The 21,662-nt window shown below is 53.0% G+C and overlaps 2 protein-coding genes across 3 annotated transcripts in view; one reads left to right on the top strand and one right to left on the bottom strand.

Moving 5' to 3' along the window:
- Nucleotides 1-15,709, bottom strand: part of CCDC85C (coiled-coil domain containing 85C) — an 84,757-nt gene extending 69,048 nt beyond the window's left edge. For both annotated transcript variants that reach the window (XM_053601126.1, XM_053601127.1), the window contains exon 1: nt 14,780-15,709. In XM_053601126.1, the coding sequence (XP_053457101.1) occupies nt 14,780-15,569 (790 nt within the window). In that variant the 5' untranslated portion in view covers nt 15,570-15,709. The remainder of the gene's footprint in view (nt 1-14,779) is intronic.
- A 470-nt stretch (nt 15,710-16,179) lies between these two features.
- Nucleotides 16,180-21,662, top strand: part of HHIPL1 (HHIP like 1) — a 73,518-nt gene continuing 68,035 nt past the window's right edge. The window contains exon 1 of the mRNA XM_053601123.1: nt 16,180-16,216. The gene's annotated coding sequence lies outside the window, so the exon portion shown is untranslated. The remainder of the gene's footprint in view (nt 16,217-21,662) is intronic.

The raw sequence follows: 21,662 nt of genomic DNA, 5'->3' as shown, positions 1-21,662 counted from the left end.
CTCAGGCCCCCACCTAGTTTCTCCCAAGCGGGCCATTTTCATAGAGGTAAAAGACACCAATGTGTGTATATTTAGCCAGAGAAAAGGGAGCCCACAGACCTATTCAAAAGTCAACAGAGACCTGATCTGTAGGAGTAAAGAGGAGAAATCAAGGTCACAATTCAAAAGAAAATGAGAAGACTTCCTGTTTTTTATTCTGCTCCTGCTGGGCAATGAGGTTGGCCTGTGTGGAGCCCCATGGGTAGGGTGCAGGAATGTTCCAAAAGGCCCCACCTGTACTGCTGGATGGGGAGAAGAGGCTGAGTCAGGAGCAGCCCCTGGGCAAGGCTGGCGACAGGGATGGCCTGGGCTTCTGGAAGCTTCCTAAGCTCTATGGGGGTCCCTGAGAGCCCTGAGTCTGGTCCAACTGCCTCACCTCACAGATGGGTCAACTGAGGCCCAGGGAGACAGGGCAAAGACTGAGGTAGAAAGAAAACAAAGGAAGAAATCCAAAAGAAAACAAAAGCAAAGTCTTCACAGGCTTGGTGCCTGTAGCTCAAGTGGCTAAGGTGCCAGCCATATACACCAGAGCTGGCGGGTTCAAATCCAGCCCGGGCCTGCCAAACAACAATGACAACTACAACCAAAAAATAGTCGGGCGTTGTGGCAGGTGCCTGTAGTCCCAGCTACTTGGGAGACTGAGGCAAGAGAATCACTTAAACCCAGGAGTTGGAGGTTGCTATGAGCTGTGATGCCACAGCACTCTACCCAGGGCGATAGCTTGAGGCTCTGCCTCAAAAAAAAAAAAGAAAAAGCCTTCATGAAAACATTTGCCCAACCCTAAAACCCTCATATAAATAAAAACAGGAGTGAGGCATAGGGTGACCCCTGAAGGCACACAGGCAGGGGTAAGCATAGGGCTTGCCATCCAAAACTTCTGGACAACAGGTGCAGCCAGGACCACTGGGATGTCCAGAGCATCTAGTTACCTATAGAAGACCTTTAGATTTTACTCTACTTCATGTCTTTGTGTTCTGTGTAGTCTTTCCTGACTGCAAGCATATGTTATGTTCGTTTTTTTTTTCCTCAAGGCTACAGGCAGGAGCCTCACTAACCCTCAGCCTGAAGTTCTTTATCTTTCCTGAGCCAAGGACCATTTTCAGTCCCTGATTAATGCTGTGGGTCTATCCCAGGACAAATGCATGAGTGCACAGTCATTTCTGGGGCTTGGAGATTCCCTGAAGCCTGCCATGGATCCTTGTCTCAGTTAAGGAGTCCACAGAGAAAGCACTGGTCCACTGGCTGCAGAGGTCACTGACTGGTCAGTGCAGAGAGGAGGACAGGCTTACTTAAAAGTTGTGGGGCTGTCAAGAGTCCAGAGCAGCACTGAGCTGTTCCAGGTGCCTCCCTCCTGTCACTTTTCCCCAAATAAAGCACAGGCCAGGAGGTTCCAGCACTCCTACAGGGTTCAGGGAGTCTGAGAGACCCACCCACCCCCGCCCAGGGAGCATTTGCTGACAACAGAAGGGCACACCCAGTAAGAGGGCTGCCCCGGGCTCCCCGCCTCCACCTCCCTCTTACTCTGAGAGTTTGGGTTGCACCTAACACAAGGGGTCTTTTCATGCCAGGATTCTCACAACATTTCAGTTCCATGCACTTTGGAGTGGATCACATTGCCCACACCAGGCCAGCACTCACCAGGGACAAGCTTTTAACTCACCTGAAAGGCAGGGGTCCACAAACTTTTTAAACAGGGGGCCAGTTCACTGTCCCTCAGACGGTTGGAGGGCCAGACTATAGTTTAAAAAAAAAAAACCTGTGAACAAATTCCTATGCACACTGCACATATCTTATTTTGAAGTAAAAAAACAAAATGGGAACAAATACAATCACACCGCCGCATGTGGCCTGCGGGCCGTAGTTTGAGGACCCCTGGATTAGGGGCTCTGCCAATCCAGGCAGCCCCAGAGCGCAGAGTGCAGAGAGGCAGGAAGACAGAGAGTACCCCAGAGCCCCCGACCACCTCTAAGAGCTGACCCTCCACACCCCATCAGCAGGAGGAATTCCTCCGGCAAAGGCTGCAGCAGACAGGAGGCATCACATTGTGCAGTGGCAGGTTCACAGGGGAGGAGGAGTGGCAGGAGTAGGACCGGGAGGCTGGAGGAGGTCCAGGAGCCTCCTGGGCTGCTGCTATCAGGGATTCCCTGCCCACCACAGCTGTTCCACCAACAACATTGCCATTGCATTTCCAGAATAAAATGGTGTAGAGGGGCTTTCATGCTGCCCTCCCAACCCACAAAGTCAAGGAAGCCCCTGGTTATGGATGACAACTGTGCCCAGCTGAGTCCTTGCAGGGGAGGCCCAGGAGCTGCAGTGGAGCCCATCTGACCATAGGTCCATTCTCTCTCTGCACTATGCAGCCTTGGTCACACAGTGTCTGGCAGTCTCAGCAGGCAAGGGCACAAGGGCACAGTAGGTGGCAGGGAGCCAAGCCTAGTATCCAAGCCCTCATGGTCTCGTCCACTAGGAACAGCTGAAGTAATGGCTGGCAGCTGGATTCAGGTGGCTCATTTAACCCCAGGGTGCCTGCCCACTTGTCCAACACAGCCACTGCCAAGGGGATTCAACAGCACACAGGGCAGGAAAGAAATGTGCTTGAAGCCATGAGGACCAGGCCACGATGGGTCTGCAGCCTCCCAGGAGGAGGGGAGTGTCCGCTGGCCTGTGTCCACTCTCCCACTGCCCCACCCCACTGGTTTAAAATCCATCTTCTTTGTTTTCTGATCCCACTGCCCCCTTGGCCTCATTTTGAGAGTAAGGCATTGGGGGCTGAGAACAGGCAGCTGGGCTCTACCGAGAAGCCCTCTGGAGCCAGGTGCCCCCTCCAGGCTTGGGTTTCCTGCCAGACACCTGGACCCACACTCCCTCAGCTCACGACACCAGTCATTGCCTATGAGGCCTGGTACCCACAGCTGCAGGGCACTGCCCAAGAGTTTCCCAGCCTCCTGGGGCTACCACAGACATGGAGTAGACAAGAACTACAGGACCCACGTCCCATCACCTGTCCACCCACAAGGGCTGACCTGGGCCTCAGAGGAAGGGTGAGATTCCTGTTGGTGCAGGAGGTAGGAAGAGAGATTTGTGTAAGGGCCTGCAGTGCTACCTGCAGCACAAGTGGGTCACAAGGCCATAATGCCAGGGCCTGGGCAAAAAAGAGCTGGGGAGGCAGAAGGAACCCCTGACACACTCAGCTGTCCAGACTTCCTTCTGCAGACATTGTCTAGACCAGCCCTGCCAACAGAGCTCTCTCAATGGTGGAACATTCCTTATCTCATTGTCAGCAAGGTACTAAGCACATGCAAGCCCAGGGTGACCCACAAGAGGGAGAAACGGAAATGTTTCCTGTTATTTAGGTGTTAATTGAACGGAAGCAGCCACGTGTGGCCAGTGGGCAGCTCAGGGCCAGAATTAGGAACCTGGGTGCAGGGTTGGCCATGGATTAGGCAGAGGGGACAGGAATGCAGGTGAGAGAGGAAGGGGCCCAACCCCAAAGCACTGGGCTGATACTGGGGTGACCAGTAGCAAACTCGAAACAGCCTTGTCAAGACCAGGAGCAAAAGGTAGAGATAGACTCAGGGCTCAGTCTACGGTTAAGGTTTCCTACCGCAGGCAGAAGGGGCTGCAGAGAGAGCTAAAAGTGGCTGTCAACAAGGTAGGAGATGACCAGCACTTCACTCTGTCCTAGAAGACAAGCCCAGGTGAACATTAAAGGCCACCAAGAGGTCAAGATGAGAAGAGGCCACTAGACAGAGCCCGCCGCCTTTCCAGGGTCTAGGACTGCCCAGGGCCAAGGAGCTACATGTGGGAGGAGGTGGGCTCAACCTCAGGGACTCCTGGTGGACTTCCAGCCCACGGAAAAGGGAGTCCAAGAGGAAAGAGGGTAGAAGGGAAGGGATTTGCATTGCTTTGAACCCAGAAATGCATACCTGTTTGCAGGGAAGAAGCCAGGGGACAGACCAGAAAAGAACAAGAGAAGAGACAATACCCAGAAGGGGGGAGGCAAAGGTGAGGGAGCTGGGCTGGGGAAAAGAAAAGGAGCCCCCTCTGCCAGCCAGGGAGGCAGGTGCTGGACGAGGGAGAAAACTTGCTTCCTAATTTTCAGGAGAAAGGGCAGTGGGTGGAGGCTGGGAAGGGGAGCTTCCCATTGTCCCACCAGCCACCAAGGGACCTTAAGCAGCCAGGAAACGGAGCCTTGGCACAGGCAGCATGGCCGGAATCTACCACAAAGGGCCACTCCCAAAGCAGGCTCATTAGGGAGCTGGGCCGGTGTGCGCGTGGTGACAGGCAGGTGCATTCAGGGCCCCAACAATCAGGCCCTTGTGGCAGGCGGGGAGTACAGTACCGGCCGGAGCCTCTGATTCCCAGACAAGAGCGAGCCTCCTTCTTGCCTTACAACCTGGGAGCCGACAGAAAGACAGATTTGGGGAGACAAAGAGATGCTTCCCCTGACAGTGGATGGTCTATTTTTGGAAATGGGTCGACTCTTCTCCATAGCTGCCGTTTCGGCGCCACCAGCTCTGGCTCTGCCTGCCGCATCGTCTCCTTGAAAACAGCCTAAAAAGGGCTCTCCCATTCTCCCACCTGCCCAGCACTGCACAAATGGGGGTGGTGAAAGTGGCTACCTCCAGGGCAATGCCTAGTGGTCAGGGAGGTTCGAGCCAGGCTGTATCCAGAGCAAGTCCTGGACCAAAGCCCCCAATGTCCCCAGGCTTTGTGTGACATAGGTCAGAAAGGGGGCAGTGCAAACAGGCCCGTTTCTCCCTCACTGCTAATGTGAACTGACACCAGCCTCCTGACCCTGGCTCTGTGACGTCCACTGTGGGGCAGTGTCCTCACCCCTAGCCAACCTACTAATAGGGCCCAGCTCTGCCTCGAATGGCCCCTGCAAGCCCAGCAGCTTTTCTGCTGGATCTTCCTGGAGTGTCTGTGACTGCCCAGTAGAATCTCCAGAGCCTTTACAGCCTCTGCTGCCCCCAGGACTACCTGGATCCATATCTAGGGCTGGGACCCAGCATGGTATTTTTTTAAATTCCCTGAGTGATATCTAATATGCAACCAGTTAACAACTGCTGATAAAAGCAAATAGGTATATTTTTAGTAATTAGTAAAGGGAAATGGGGAAGGCAGGGTTGTATTTGTCACCACCCTCTTGGGGAGGTTTGATTCTTTTTGGAAATAGCTAAAAGCAATTTGTGCCAAGTATACAAATGAAAAAAGAAAAGCAGGTGACCACAGTGGTTTGACTACGATCTGGCAGCTCATCCAGGGCCTCCCAGGCTCCTCCTTCCTCACTCCAACACTGACTGAGCACCTACTGTGTGTCAGGAAGACTGGACCATGCTTGAGAGAGAGTTGCAGACTGGGGAGAGGGAGAGGACAGCAAGTGGAGAAGCCTCACATCCAGACAACCTCATCCCCAGAAAACCTGCACCAGGCATCAGAGCAGTGTTCTCTCTCACTGAATCCGTTACCTGGTCCTTTAAGCAGATGCGATCAGATAGGGGAAGCAGGTCATTCCATCAGTAGGAGGAGAGACTGGCCCAGGCAGAGGTCTCAGCCCCACACAGTATTTGAACAGGTCACCATCTGAAGAATCCACAGTGGTACCTATGCAGTCATACGCAGCCACACCTGCCCTAAGCTGAGGACCAATTACCAGGCAAGAGACAAAACCTGGGGTGCAAAGTATAGCAAGAGAATGCCTAAGAACATAAAACTAGCTCATGGGACCACAAGTGTGACCAGTGAGAGGCAAGGCGGGCAGGAGAGGCTTTTCCTGGCTCTGTCTGTGTTGAGAGGCTAGGGTCTCTGGGATCCTCAGTATTCCCATTTTATACATGGGAAAATGAGGGCCCAGGGAGAGGAAGGGATTTGCACACAGTCAGGTCCCAAGTGAGTTAAGCCACTAGTGCTGTCTGCATTGTCCAATCTCTGGAAGAGCACTATACCCCCACAACCCCCAGACTTGGGAGGCACGATCAAGCCCACTCAGGCCCTGCAGATGATTAATTAGAGTGTGCATTTATCAAGTGGGAAGCAGGGGGAAAGGGAGGGCATGGGCTATGTAAAGATCTCAGTTTCTAAATAGGCCTCTAACAGAGAACTCTGGATCCCCTGCAAAAGATCCAACAGAAAATGTCAGAGCCACACCTCACAGGGCACAGTGGCTCACACCTGTAATCCCAGCACTCTGGGAGGCCAAGGTGAGCACATCACCCGAGCTCATGAGTTGGAGACCAGCCTGAGCTAGAGGAAGGCCTGTTCTCTAAAAATAGCTGGGCATTGTGGTGGGCACCTGTAGTCCCAGGTACTCGGGAAGCTGAAGCAAGAGAGTCCCTTGAGCCCAAGAGTTTGAAGTTGCTGTGAGCAATGACACCATGGCACGCTACCAGGGGTGACAAAGTGGGACTCTGTCTCAAAAAAGAGGGCGGTATAACTGTTGTACAATGTGAACAGAATAAAATAAATGCAAGTGAACTAGAGAAAAAAAAAAAAGAGGGCGGAGCCTGTGACTCAAGGAGTAGGGCACCGGCCCCACATACCAGGGGTGGCGGGTTCAAGGCTGGCCCCAGCCAAAACTGCAAAAAAAAAAAAAAGAAAGAAAGAAAAGAAAATGTCAGAGCCACACCTGCTCACAGCCTGAGGAGTTGCACCACCCAGGGACGCCAGGTACAGCAGGGGAATGTCACAGACTCCACCTGCCCTGGTCCTGCCCATGACCCCACCCCTTGTCCTGAGGCCTTGCTCACCCCACTGCACCGATGTGTCCCATGAATTCCCACCACAGCCTGCTCTCTTCTGACATTTTCCCCTCTGATTTTACTGTCCTACTCTGCCTTCAAGGTCCAGCTCAGCTGCCAAAGTCAGCCACCCTCCCCTGAGCTTCCGGCACACCTGAAAAGGTGGAGAGCCAAACCTTTGGAAGGAGCTCCTGGGCCAGTCCCTATCCCTAGCCCTGCCCCAGGGTGATTGGCCTCACCACCCTGAAGCTGTTCCTCAGCTGAAACAGGAGTTCCAGTGGGCACCACCAACTAATGTGGGAGGCAAGTGAGAAGAAACCCCAGAGCGCTTAGTACCATGCCAGGCATACATTTGGTTCCATCCAAAAAACATTTTCAGAATGCTCCAGGCATCCTCAAACTTTTTAAACAGGGGGCCAGTTCACTGTCCCTCGGACCGCTGGAGGGCCGGACTATAGTTTAAAAAAAAAAACTATGAACAAATTCCTATGCACACTGCACGTATCTTATTTTGAAGTAAAAAAACAAAATGGGAACAAATACAATCACACTGCCTCATGTGGCCCGCGGGCCGCAGTTTGAGGACCCCTGCTAGCTATGCCAAAAGTGGGAGTCAGGAAGACCAGGGCCCAGCCTCAGAAGCTCACAGACAGACAGTCATGATTGACAGACGGCCCCAGCCTGCATGGCCAACCTGGGGTGGGTCCTTTGTCTTCCAAGTCTCTTGGTGCCTTGGGTTTGCTCAGGGCTTTCCGGTTCTCCCAAGCAGGGCATTTCCTCCATTCTAAGATACCATTACTCAAGAGCTTGTCCAGGGGAAGGAAGGGGAAGACCCTACAGCAAATGTACACACTGACTCTGAAACACACCCCACATTAGACGAGAGAAAGGGAAATGCCCATCTTTGAACTGAGGAAACAAAAGAATGCCTCTCACTACTGAGGAATCAGAAAGAAGGAACTGGAAATGGGCCCTCACTTGCTCCCCAGGCCACCACCCTGGCTTCAGTTAAATAATGTTCCACTACTCTGTTTAAAAATGCATATAGAGGACAAACCAAGAAAATGGTGAATCAATAAAACTCCAGATCTTTCTGCCTTGCTCCCCTGAAAGCTGGAGGTCAGTTGTGACTTGCTGAAGAGCAGGCATCCGTCCCCAAGTGACCAGCTTCATACCTGGCCAGAACCACCACCTATAGGGGCAGGGGACAGTGGAGGGGAATAGATGAGTGGCCAGTTCTGGGTGCTTCTTAGGGGAGAGAGCCACTGATGACTTCTCATGAGCAAATGAACATCACATTCCTTTAGGAGACCAGCTTGTTCCTCTGCCCCCCGAGCTTTTGGGGAATCCCTTGTCATGCACCAAGGAAATGGGATTAGCTGCCTCCCAGCTCAGCCATTCAGAGCAGTCCCTATGTAGATCTTAGACATGGACCCCAGCTAACCCAGTTGTAGGAACAGAGAGAACAGCCATGGATTGTAACCTGTGGGCTGTGGCTATTCTGTGAGTGGACGCGAGAATAGAGTTGGACATGCAAATACAGACAGTGTATCAGCTGGAGGCAGCCTCCATCTCCTACAGGCTCTGCCCTACCTAGAGCTCCCCTCCATAGCTTAGATTGACCCTAGACGTCAGAGGTCACAAGAGGCAGGTGTCTAAAGGCAGGACTTTGCAGCAAGCCTGTCAGTCATGAAAGCCAACATAGAAGGTTCTCTCCTGGGGCCACTGTCACAATCATGCCCCCACCCAGGCCTGAGCTTCCTTCCCTGCTGCTCCCAGTTCAGCCTACACCACAACCTCACCAAACTGATGCTCCTGAACTGCCACTCCCGGAGCCAGACTGCATGAACCACTGTGCAGAGGCACCCAGAAGTGAGATGCAATAAATGCTCAGCAAACACTAATGCTTCCCTTCTGATGAGGTCAAATCCCACCACCCAGTTGGCCTTCAAGAGCCCAGCACCACCCTCCCACCTCAGTGACTCCCCACTCACCGAACCAAAGATTCCCAGAGCTGTTCACATGCACAGTGGACCCAGAAACACCCTTTTCCAGGGTCTAAACAGGTGTTTGCACACCTCCTGTCTGTGGGACTCCACCTGCAGGACTGCACACAGAGCTACCCTCCTGAGGTATATTTCCCACACACATCCTGAGTCTGTCTTACAGGTCCTAGGCTCTCCAAACTGTGGTCCAGACCCCTCACACCTTACCCACTCTCCTTATTCCTGCCTGGAATGCCATCTGCCTTCCGTTTCACTAGACAGGACTCACCTGGCTATGACACAGGGCTGGACACAAGCATGTGCCAAGGAGTTCTCCTACCTCCACCCCTACCCTAAGAAGGCAAATCTGTGAGAGGTTCAGGAAATAAGGATAGTTCTCAGAACCTATCGTTTAAGGCCCAGTTATTTAGGGCTAAGGTATTATTATACTCAGGATATGGACAAAGAAACTGACCTTCAGGGTGGCTCCTGTGGCTCAAAGGATTAGGACGCCAGCCCCATATCCCAGAGGTGGTGGGTTCAAACCTGGCCCTGGCCAAAAAAAAAACTGACCTTCAAAGGTTCAGTATACTGTCAAGGTCACTGAGCAGGTAGTAAGGCCAAGATTCACTCAGGGCTTAGACTCTGGAGCCAGAGCACTAACCATTAGACTACACTCCCCTAAACATACCCAGTGCTGAATACCACAGCTGGGAGACAGCTATGCTGCTGAGTTTACAAACATCATTACAGCCCTTTTTCCTTCAACCCAAAGGTTGGTAATGTTTCCCACTTTGCAGATGAGAAAACAGAGGCCATTGGAAGTTCAGCAACTTGCCTAAGGTCCTAGACTTTCTTTTTTTTTTTTTCTTTTTTTTTTTATTGTTGAGGATTCATTGAGGGTACAAGAAACCAGGTTACGCTGATTGCACTTGTTCTTTTTTTTTTTTTTAGACAATCTTGACGTGTCTCTGTCACCCATGCTAAAGTGCATGCCATCACCATAGCTCATAGCAATCTCAAAATCCCGGGCTAAAGTGATCCTCCTCCCTCAGCCTCTAGAGTAGCTGGGACTAAACCTGGCCAATTTTTCTGTTTTTTTATAGAGATGGAGTCTCACTCTTGCTCAGGCTGCTCTAGACCAGGCGTCCTCAAACTTTTTAAACAGGGGGCCAATTCACTATCCCTCAGACCGGTGGAGGGCCAGACTATAGTTTAAAAAACAAAACTATGAACAAATTCCTATGCACACTGCACATATCTTATTTTTGAAGTAAAAAAACAAAATGAGAACAAATATAATCACACTGCCTCATGTGGCCCGCGGGCCACAGTTTGAGGACCCCTGCGTCTAGACTGTCAATTCTCTATGCAAGCACAATGTAGGAAATCTCCATGGGTGGAAAAGATTATGCACAACTGCTGATTTCCTTTTATCATGCCGGTCAACTAAGTATGTGTCCTGGGAGCTCAGAGGCTGGGCCTTGGGGAAGGGTCTGAGAGGGCACCTGCTGCAGTGGGAAGCCAATAGAGCCAGCCTTGTGCAGAGAAATGAGGACAGATACCCCTTGCCTGGAAGAAAGACACCACTTGCCCAGGCCTGTGCACTGCTTTCCCCCTCTTGCTGCATGCCAGGAAACAGGGGAACAGCTGTTAGGCTCAGGGTCTAACTTTCCAAGAAGTGCCCCACCTTTGTGGCACAGGCCACCACCCCCTGGAATTCCCTGGATGGCAGGCACAGGGCCACAGGCTCAGTCCTCTGACACAAGAGACTCATCCCAGGCTTTCTGGCCAGCTCCACAGTACCTGAGCAAGCCACCACACCTCTCTAAGCCTCAGCTTCCCCTCCTATGAAGATGCTGAGGCCTCCCTCCAGGGGCCATCTGGAAAGGGAATGGGGTTGGGACCAGCAAGTTTTGCATGGTAAACTGTGAAGTGCTGCACACATCTCACGCTCCCCTAGGTCACCTGCCTGTGCCCCTCCTTCAGTGTAAGGTCCTGAGGACCCAGCACCCCAAGGCCACTGACAGCTCCCTAGGGACAGGCAGGGAGGGAAGGGAAAGGCTTATCTCACCCACCCCGTAGTCTTCACTGACCTTTGCTCCCAGCCTGCCAGGGTTTAGGAAAAGCAGCCTTATTAGCTGAGCCTGGAGGCTGCACAGAAAAGACCTATTCAGAGCCAGCCTCCTCTGCTGTCTTTACTTAAAGGCCCAGACCACCCACTCCATCCTCCCTCTTAAACCAACAAAAACACAAGCAGGAGAATAAACCCATCTGATTTTGAGAAACTCAAAATTTTAATCCTAACTTTAAAAAAGGTAAATGAGGCTTGGCATCTGTGGCTCAAGTGGCTAAGGCACCAGCCACATACACCTGAGCTGGTGGGTTCGAATCCAGCCCCCAGGCGCACCAAAAACAATGACAGCTGCAACCAACAAAAAAATAGCTGGGCGTTGTGGTGGGCTCCTGTAATCCCAGCGACTTGGGAGGTGGAGGCAGGAGAATCGCTTGAGCCCAGGAGTCGGAGATTGCTGTGAGCTGCAATGCCATAGCACTCTACCTAGGGTGAGAGCTTGAGGCTCTGTCTCAAAAAAAAAAGGTAAATGAGTCTCATTCATGGGCTTGCAGGGAGGTTCTGGCATCTCTGGGTTAGCTAAAGGGGCATGGTGAGAGGGGAAGACATGCCTGGGGGCCAAGGTACTACAGTGTGGCATCCAGAATGGCAGAGGGGCAGGTGGAGAAAGAGCTGAAAATTCTTTTGTTTGAAAATCATATCAGTTCATGGAAGGAAAACTGACTTTTGTGTTTGAAGTTCACCTACCTCGATGGGCCACACTGGATTAGAGACTAGAGTCCAGACTTCATCAGTCCAGCCCAGACCTCTGCCTCCACCAGCCCAGGAGAAAAACCAATTTGCATATGCATTCACAGGCCCGCCAGACCTGGCCCCAGCCAGAGATTGGCTTGAATACAGATGGGCCACCTCCCACCTCAGCCACTTGAGGCCTTCCAGGGCATGGCAGTGGGGGGATGGGAAGTGAGGGGGTGGACCAGACTGGGACAGGCACTGGAGGACTAAAGAGCCACTGCCCCCCTCCCCTCAGCTTGTCAGCATATCATCAGGTGCAACTACACAAGGGACTGGACACAAACATTCGGGTGAGTTGTCTAAACAGCAAACAATTTTAAAGAGAAAATCAAAGTCTGTTTGGCAAGCTCCCAAAGACTCTAACTGGAGAAATGCACTTAGTGCATACACATACAGATCTCACTTGACCTCGTATGGATAATGAGGCACCCCACCTTACAGAAGAGGAGCAGGGAGAGGCTTGGCAAAGTTTAGTAACTTGCCCAAGGAAAGTGAAGGATCTGAGATTCAAACTCAAGACAGCCCGACCTCTGGGTAATGGGGTTATCCACCATCTGCTCACAGGTCACCAATAAGAAAATGACACTTTCCAGCATGGGAGAAACAGGGCAAACCTGGGTCAAGAACTAAGAATCAGGAGTCACCAGGGTCCTGTGATTAAAAAATGACAGCAAAAATGACAGCAGAGCAGGGATGCAAGCCAATATCCTGAGCAGCAACCCCACCCAGGACAGGCACTTCCCAAGCAAGGCTAGAAAACTCTCTGAGCCTCCACCTGCTTGTCTTGTAAAATGGGGATAATAACACTTCTCCAGGATTACTGTGAGAATAAGCTAAGACCAAGTACATCTGACTCCCCTTTTGCCACCACTCAGAGACTCATTATCTCTCTCAGCTCAGGCACAATCATCATTCAACTTAAAGCTATAGGTACCAGTCAGAAAAGCCCAGTTTCTAAGAGAAGGGCATTTCCTTGTTTCTAGGCATTCTATTCACAATGGTAGGAGGAATCTCGAGGCCACACAAGACTTTAAGAGACAAAACTAAACTAAAACAATCCCATCTGTAACTGAAATTTCTAATAGTAATGCTGAATTTTCATTTCATCCCAAAGCAAAGCTTCGCTTTCGCAAATTTGCAACAGTCTTGTTCTAAATGAACTTGGGACTTGGCACTTGGGGGGCATGGATTCTGCAGGAAACCCTATACTTTAACCCCCGCCCAGGCTCCCAAGTAGGTAGGGAACCTCCTAGGTCTAGCCCAGGCCTCCTTCCTCATTATTCACTGTTGTGACTGCAACACTGGGCCAGTCTGCGCTCACATCTCCTTGTCCAAAATATGGCAGAACCTCTCCTGCAAATATGCTACAACACTCCAGCCCTCCAGTGTCCTGCAGAGAGTCACTCTTTGCCAAGTGTCACTGATGACGCAGCTGAAAAACAGTAACATTTATTTCCAAGCCACAAGACTGCAGCGATCTGCTCCTTAGCTTTGTGCTTAGGGAAACTGAGGCCCAGAAAACAAACTCTCCAAAAGCCACCCAGGAAAGTGAGTCCAAAATGCTGAGGTGCTCTAAACAACAGAGTGCATATCCAACAAATTAAACCACCTAACTTAGCTTCCCCCAATGGTCTTAAGGAGTCTGCAGTGGGAGGTGGGGTGGATACAGAGTTACAAAGAGAAACCTGAGTTGTAGTTATAGATTGCTAATCAGTAACAAAATATCCCTCCAAACCCAGTCCTGCCCTGAACTCAAAAGACCAAGTTGGTAAATAAAGGAAAAACAATGCTGCTGCACTGCCATTCCCCTCCATGGGTACAGTTCCCACCCCAGCCCCCACCCCAACAAGCCGGCAGAGGTTGCTTGGCCACCAAACCAAAGAGAAAGCATCCCTCCCAGTCTTCTGCTGTCACTCTGGGGAAGAGCAGTTATTTAAGGCCTGAATACATTTTCTCTGAATTAGGAAAGGCTTTAAAAGGGACCCAGAAAGGGCTGTTTATTCTCCACCTTCAGGCAAGTAGTTCAGGCAATCGAAATTGCCACCAGAACTGGGAGCCAAGCCATCAAAAATGGGGATGAACAGAGAAGCCCCAAGTCCACCAGGCAGGAGAAGACTCCTCAAAGCCCTGGAGTGGGGTGGGAGGGAGGTGTGGGGAGCAGGCTGCTGGGCTTCAGGAGACCCAAACTGGGTGTACTCTCTGCACAAGCCCAGGAGTAACACAGGCATGGAAGATAGTCAATGAGTTTTCCTGAGGCCAAAGGTCCTCCCACCCACCTCCACACCCCTCCCCTGCAGATGACCACGGCTCTTCCCGTAAGGCGATCAACAGTTTACAAATCCCTCAGAGGCTTTATCTGCACGGCAAACCCATGAGGCAGAGGTCATCATCTCCATTTTACAGACAAGGAAACTGAGGAACCTAGAGGAGAAAAGCCAGGCTCCATTCCACCTACATGTCCCTGGGAAAGGTATTAGAACTTCAACTAAGAAAGCTCCCCCAATCGGAAGTGCAGAACTTAGAAACAACCAGACAAGGCTCTTAGCCCCAGGTCCTCTGGCCCAGACGCCTGTGTCTCAACCAGGCTGCCTGTGCTCCTTCCCAATCCTCAACCGCCACACGTAAACATGGGAAGAATAGGAGGCAGAATTCAAGCCACCGCACACACGGAAGCTGCTTTGGTTTGGGGCCACCTGTTGCTCTCTCTTGAAAGCAACAAGAGGGGAAATTCTCTTGCGCTCAAGGGGCCTTCCCCCTTCCCCCCCCATCCCCCCCCTGTTTAGAATTACCGGCTGCCAGGCATAGATTTCCAGGCTGGGATGAGGCACCCTGAGCCAGCCCCAAAGTGCCAGACGCTAATACTGACAACACTGCAAGGGAGAAACTTTCCAGGGGCAGACCGTCTGGCTGCTGATTCTGAGCTGGACAGGGACTCGCACTATCCCTTAACTGCTCACCACCACCAAAGCCCTACAGTGGATGGGGGCGGGATCCTCCGAACCAGGAAACGAGGTCAGCCGGAGGGGTCTAGAGAGCGGGCTGCCCCAGACACGAGAGAGGTGGATAGAGAGTACTTTATCTCACCATCCCCGAAGTTAGGGACTTCAACCGGTAGACCCCCACTACCCAGCCCGTGCAGTCCTTACCGTGCAGGCCGTTGGGGATGCTGCGGTGGTGCGGTGGCGCCGACAGGTCGTCCAGGGACCGACGCGTAGTTCCAGCCTTGCCGTCGGGGGCCTTGTGCGGCCCGGGGGGCAGCAGTGGGGGTGGAACGTGGTGATGGTGGTCCGGGCTGCCGCCGCTGCCCGCGCTCGACGTGCTGCTGCCGTCGCCCACGTCGCGGGCCCCTGCGCCCGCCGCGCCCCCCGCCAGAGGCCCGCTCAGGCTGGCCTGGCTGTCGATAGAGCTGCGGGAGCCCGCACCGCCGCCTCCACCGCCCGCGCCCCCCGCCGCCGCTAGCGACGCGCGCTCCTCATCCAGCAGCAACACCAGCTCCTTGAGCTCCAGGTTCTCGCGCAGAAGGGCCTCCTGGCGCGCCTCGAGCTCGCGCAGCTTCTGCTGCGAGCGAGCCACCTCGTGCCACACGGCGCCGGCCGCGTGGCGTCCGAAGCGCTGCCACTCGCGCGCCAGCTTGCGCCCCTTCTGCCGGTCGTCGTCGAGGAAACAGCAGAGCTCGCGCAGCTCCTGGTTGTCGTCCTGCAGCCGCTGGTTCACGTCCTTGAGGCCGCGGATCTCCAGCAGGTGCTGCTGCAGCCGCCGGTTCACGTCGCGCATCAGGCCACCGTGCTCCAGCATGAGGCCCACCTTCTCGCCCTCGGCGCGCCGCAGCCTCCGCGCCAGCTCCTCCTTGCTCCAGCGTAGTAGCTCCTCGTCCGGCACCTGGCTCAGCTCCTCCGACGCCGACGCCGACGCCGCCGCCGCCGCCGGCTTCGCCATGGCGGGGCCGTCACCGCGGCATCGCTCTCGCCCTGGCCCGGCCCGCGCTCCCCGCGCGGGGGCTACGCTGGGCCGGTCCGCGCGCGGGCGGGGGGAGGCCGGGGGCGCGTGCGGCCGACCGGGTGCTGCCTTGCGCCTCACGCAGCGCCCGCCGGGGCTGCCTGGGAGCCCGCACGCCTCCGAGCTCAGCGAGCGGAGACGGCTGCTGCGTCGGCGGTCGTGCTGCCGGGTGCTCTCCGGGCTCAGGCGAAGCAGGAGGAGGCCCGCCCCCGGCCCAACTCCTGAAGCCCCAGCCGTCCCGCCCACCCCGGGCGGGGAGAGGGCGGGGCGTCGCGGTCCGGCCCCGCCTCCCAGGGAGACAGGGGCTGGCGCGACACAGCGGGCCCCGGACGTCCCCCAGCGCGGTGCGCCAGCCCTCCCGGCGCCCTGCCAGAGGCGCGTTCGAGCCGCAGTCCCGCCTTCCTGCTTGTTTGATTGGGCCTCTCTGGGGGTGTGTGGGAAGGGCGGGGCGCATGCGGGGGATGACGCGGAGATGGTTCAGTCCATCCGCCGAGTTTCCAACCCCCTCTCCCGGAGGTTCAAGTTTCTGCGCCCGGAGGACGCGGCCTTGGCCAATCCCTGGGCTACAGGGAGCTTTTAAAATGCAGGTACGGCTGCGGGGAGGGTGGGGGCACGGTAGGAAAGGTAGGGCCGGGCTTCCCTTAAAGGAGACGCGCGGAAAATGGGAGCCTGGGCCCCTCCCAGGCCCGCGTCCCTCGCCCTACCTCCCTCACCCCAAATAAACAAATACCCACGATCTGGGCTACAGCTCCCCTTTTCCCTCCCGGGGGCACTAGAGTTCAGCATAGTCTGACATACGACGAACAATGGGGCTGTGACTCGAAGGTCGCTCTCCCCCCCAACAGGGCCGCTCTTTGTCCCTTCACTAAACCCGGGCTCCTCCGCTCACAACTCCAATGAGTCTCCACTCGCTGGGCGCCGTGGAGCTACGTTTCCACTAGGTCCTACCCCAGGACTGCAGCTCCGCTGTCTGATCTCCAAGAGGGCCAGGGCCTTGCCAGCCCTGTCCCGGACCGCAATCCGTGCTCTCTTCGCTACCGGGATAGGGTGAGGGCGCTGGGGACTTGCTCCCTGCCTAGAGCAGCGCACTGAGCCCGGCTTCTCCGCCCACTCGACCGCTAAGTCCCTGGAATTCCTAGGAGAATCCGAGACTCGTGACGTGGAAACCCCTGGGAAGGGTGCGGAAAGGTCTCCCACGGGGGCATTAACGCCTACATCCGTGGGCGCACAGCCGGCCGTAGAACTTCCTCCCCACTGGGAGCCTCGCGGGGCACGCGGCTTTTTCCACAGCCTGTAAGTCGGTCTCGTTATCCTGCGGTCCCCAAAGCGCATTTATGGCGCATCGGCTCCCAGCCGGGCGAGTGGGGTGTCCCTGGCTCAAGACCCGCAAAAAGATCAAACCCGCGCATGAGACGGTGAGCAGTCCACGGCTTGGAGCGCGCGCCCGCGCAGCAGCTGCCGTGCGCGCTTACGGTTGATCAACCATTCATTCAACCACTGACTACCCCGCGCCTATTCTCCGCCAGGCCAGTTCTAGCCCCAGCCCGTCTGCCGCACCCAGGGACAACGCATTAGACAGCAGAGGCCACTGACCTCTGGGGGGACTTGCCGTGCGGGGTGGGGGGCGGTGGTGAGAAGAATACAATAAACAAACTAGATAATTGAGACTATCTTGATGCTGTGACGGGAATTAAGACAAGCTACTGTCACAGAAAGGGTAATCAGTTACTATAGATCCTTTAGATCCAATGGTCAGGGAGGGAGGAACTCAGGAGGTTCATCTAAGCTGAGATCAGATGACAAGGACAAAATTGAGGAAGAGGGCATTCCAGGGGGAGGGAACAGCTAATGCAAAGGCCCTAGGGTGGCTGTTAGTGGCCAGTTCAAGCAAGTCCTGGGGTCTGGAGAGGTGACAGATGAAATGAGAGGTCAGAGGGGCCAGGTCATGTCTGATTCTGAGGTTGCTGGAAAAGCCATGAGAGTTTTAGCCCGGAGGCAATGTAGCCTGGTTTACCTTTCAAGAGGCTCACTCTGGCTGTCTGTAGAGAAGGGTACAGGGCAGCGCCCATGGCTCAAGAAGTAGGGTGCCGGTCCCATATGCCAGAGGTGGTGGGTTCAAACCCTGCCCTGGCCAAAGAAAAAACCAAAAAAAAAAAAAAAAAAAAAAAAAAAGAGAAGGGTACAAAGAGGTCCAGATTCAGTAGAATGGTCTTCACCCATCCCCCTCTCTCCAGCTAGTTGGTCTGGAGAGGGTGGTGGGAGGGGCTGAGCTGGAGCACATCTTCCAGGTTAAACCACAGGGGTGCCAAAGTTTCCCCAGGCTTTGCCTAAGTGAGCCAGTTCCTGAAGGTTGGGGAGCAACCTCCCTTCTGGGTCACTGTGTGCTGCAGGACCAGCCCTGCCCAGTTTGGGTTTAGAGAAAAAGGGGGGTTGCAGCTCGGGCTGGGGGGAGCTGCAGGCCTGTCTTTATCCCCCAGGAAGCCAAATTAAGTAGGTCTTTGGAGGCTTCCTGCAGCATGAAGTCTGTGAACGGAGTGGCTACTGGGAGTTCAAAGGATGACCATAGGATACATGGTGGGATATACCAGTTCACCAGGGAAGTTTCTGAGACAGTTAACATTGCACTTTATGAGAACCTCCTCCCCATTTCTGTATGGCCCCAGGTACTTCCCCGTAGCCTGTATCTCTGTCCTCTGATCCTCCAAGGCTGGCAGCTTCAGCTAATCTTTACAAGAGAAAAGGGAAGCCTCTATGTAGATGGGATTTGCATCTTCTATAGACTGTGCAGACCTAGAGTTCTTCACCCAAAACTCGACAGCTTTGCTAACATCCTCCTAGCAGAACAAAGGAAAGGTGCTGATGTTACTGGGTGGCTAAAGGGAGAGTTTCTTTGCTCCCCACACCAGGGCTGGACATGCTTGGCCAGCACAGAAGAAAACAGGAAGAACTGAGACAGCCCAGAACTGAAACAGGGTCCTGAAGCAAAAGGCCCCTGAAGGTCAAAGCCTCCTCCCTGAGGGCCCATGTCCACAGGGTGTGGCAAGAGACATTGTGCCTCCTACAGCACTTACAGTCCAAAACTACCAGGATCCCAAAATGTCAAGTTACTGGACCATGGGGTCTTGTTCTGAAAGGCTCTGATGTAGTAAGAAATCAGGGCCCATTGAAAAGTAACCGTAAATCTTAACAATAAAGGACAGTGTTGACTGGGCACTATGTACCCAGAGCTGTGCTTGAGTTTTAACATAGATGGTCTCATGGAGTCATCACTGAGGCCATATAGGAACCCCCAGTCCATACTTTATGATATAGGAAACTGAGGCTTACACAGGTTAAGTCACTTGTCCAAGGTCACACAGCAAGTGGATGAGTCAGAATTTGAGGGGAACCTAGGACCATCTGAGCCCAAGGGTGTGCCTTACCCCATAAACTACTGCCTTCCATAGGTCCGTTTCCCCTTCTCAAAGAAGAGGAGGAGACTGAAGGCTCTGCCATGTCTATTCTATGTAACTCTGGTTCTGTGATATGGGCTCTGCACTATGTCTGGATCATGCCTACCACCTACTCCCTCCTTCAGGCCTTCCATGTTGTAACCAAGAGACTCTGGAGCAGGGGTCCTCAAACTTTTTAAACAGGGGGCCAGTTCTCTGTCCCTCAGACCATTGGAGGGCCAGATTATAGTTTAAAAAAAACAAACTATGAACAAATTCCTATGCACACTGCATATATCTTATTTTGAAGTAAAAAAACAAAACGGGAACAAATGCAATCACACCGCCTCATGTGGCCCGCGGGCCGTAGTTTGAGGACCCCTGCTCTGAAGCCTCTGGTCAGCATCTGTGGTCCATTTCTGCTGCGAGATTACAACATGTCATTAGTTCAGTCTCCCAGGAACAGCTCCATCACTGACTTGCTAGGTGACCTTAGGCCAGTCCCTTTACCCTCTCTGGACTACAGCTTTCTCATCCAAGCCCTCCCCTGCAGGGCAGAGCCCTTACAAAACTATGGAGAGGAAATTCACACCTCCTCTCCCTGCATGTCCTCCCATTCTCTGCACCTGGTCATCCCATAAGGATATTTACACCTGGGGTGACGCCTGTGGCTCAAGGGAGTAGGGCACCGGCCCCATGTGCTGGAGGTGGCGGATTCAAACACAGCCCTGGCCAAAAACTGCAAAAAAAAAAAAAAAAAGGATATTTACACCCATTTTCCAGGGGCAAAAAGTAAAATGAGGACTGTCCAGGTAACCTAGTGCTTGCCCCTGGCAGACTGAGATAAAAGGATGCCAGGTGTGGCTCTGTGCTGCCACTTCCTTTCTTTTGGGATGAGACCAGCGCAGAATATGGGGAACCTCAAGGACATAAAGTTCAGTGATCAAGTGTTTCAACTCCCACATTTATGGGTGGGGATGTTACACTAAAGCTGCTACCACCGGTTTGCCTGCATATTGGCTCCATGCAGCAGCAGCAGGGGGGCCAGAGAAGAGATGGGTTCACTCAGTTCCACTGTTAACCAGTGTGCTACACACTGCTCTGGAGCTCAAAAATTCTTGAATACACAAAATGTGTGCCTAGAGCTGCTGGTATTGTGGGAGCATGGGTGGAGCTGAAGTCCAGAGGGCCTCACGTGTGTCAAAAAGCTTCAAGTTTAACCTGAGGGCAGAGGGGAGCCTTGGAAGGGCTTAGAACAGGCAGACACAAGTCTAACCTGGCCAGACTTGTGTTTGATTAGAGAGCACTTAAGAGGAAGTGTAAGGGGAGAGTCAACTAAGGCTGGGAGACAGTGGGAAGGTTCTGAGTGGGGAATGGAGGTAAAGGGCCTGACTAGGGATTGTTGGCATCCAAATCCCTCCCTAGCCCTCCCTTTTCAGTCTAAGCCACTAGAACCACCCCCTTCAGTGGCTGATATCACCTCACATCATTGTCCCAGGAGCCAAAGAGGGAGGCTCAACACACAAGGGAAACTGAGTCAGGAAAGCTCTTTGCAGGGCTAGTTCTCACCTTAAAGCATTTAAAAACATTCTTTCCAGGTGCAGTGGCTTGTGCCAGTAGCCCCAGGTACTTGGGAGGCTGAGGCAGTTAGATTGCTGAGGCCAGGAGTTCAACAACAGCTTGGGCAACACAGTGACACCTCATAGCTTTAAAAAAATGAAAAAAGTTAGCTGGGCATACTGGCATGCAAGTGTAGTCCCAGCCATAGTCCAAGATGGGAGGATTACTTAAGCCCAGGAGTTCAAACTTGCAGTTAAACTATAATCACACCACACTGCTCTGGCCTGGGCAACAAGCAAGACCCCATCTCTAAAACAAAAGCCAAAAAAAATTATTGTGATAAAGTAGTTTCATATTGCACAGAACATCAAGAAAGTAGACACTGGGAAACCAACCACCCAGATTAAGGAGCCACCACCTCCCCACACCCTGGTCACAGGCTCTACCCTTCCCCCACCCTGGGGTAGACAGGATTCTGAATACTGTGTTGGTAATGCTTATGCTTTCAGTTTACTATATTTTACCCTTATACCATATTGTTTGATTTTACATGTTTTTGAACTCTATTAACTTGCATGGCATTATATTTCATGTGTTCATTTGCAGCATGCTTTTCATTCCTTTGTTATGTTGGTATATGTTGCAATAGTTTGTTCTTTTTTACAATAAGGTTTCTCAGTTGACATTTTGGACTAGATAAGTCTTCATTGTGTGGGCTGTCATATGCATTGTAGGATGTTTACGAGCATCCCTGGCCTCCATTCATTCCATGGAAGTAGCATCCTAAAATATCTTCAGACATTGTCAAATGGCCCCTGAGGATAAAATTGCCACTGGCTGAGAACCACTGCTATCTATCAATAATATCCATTGCATGCATGTACTACCCTTATTTTCCCTTCTGTTAAACCACATTTGTTTCTATGTAATTGTTTTTTGGTTTTGGTGGGATTTTTTTGCTGTCACTAGCAAAGCTGCTGTGGACATTCTAATTATAGCTGTCTCCCTATGTGCATGAGGGTAAACTTCAGTTAGTTCTCTA

The sequence above is a fragment of the Nycticebus coucang genome, chromosome 9 (genome assembly GCF_027406575.1).
Source record: "Nycticebus coucang isolate mNycCou1 chromosome 9, mNycCou1.pri, whole genome shotgun sequence".
NCBI lineage: Eukaryota > Metazoa > Chordata > Mammalia > Primates > Lorisidae > Nycticebus > Nycticebus coucang.
The sequence above is the reverse complement of the archived record's forward strand: the minus strand, read 5'-3'. Positions and strand labels throughout refer to the sequence as shown.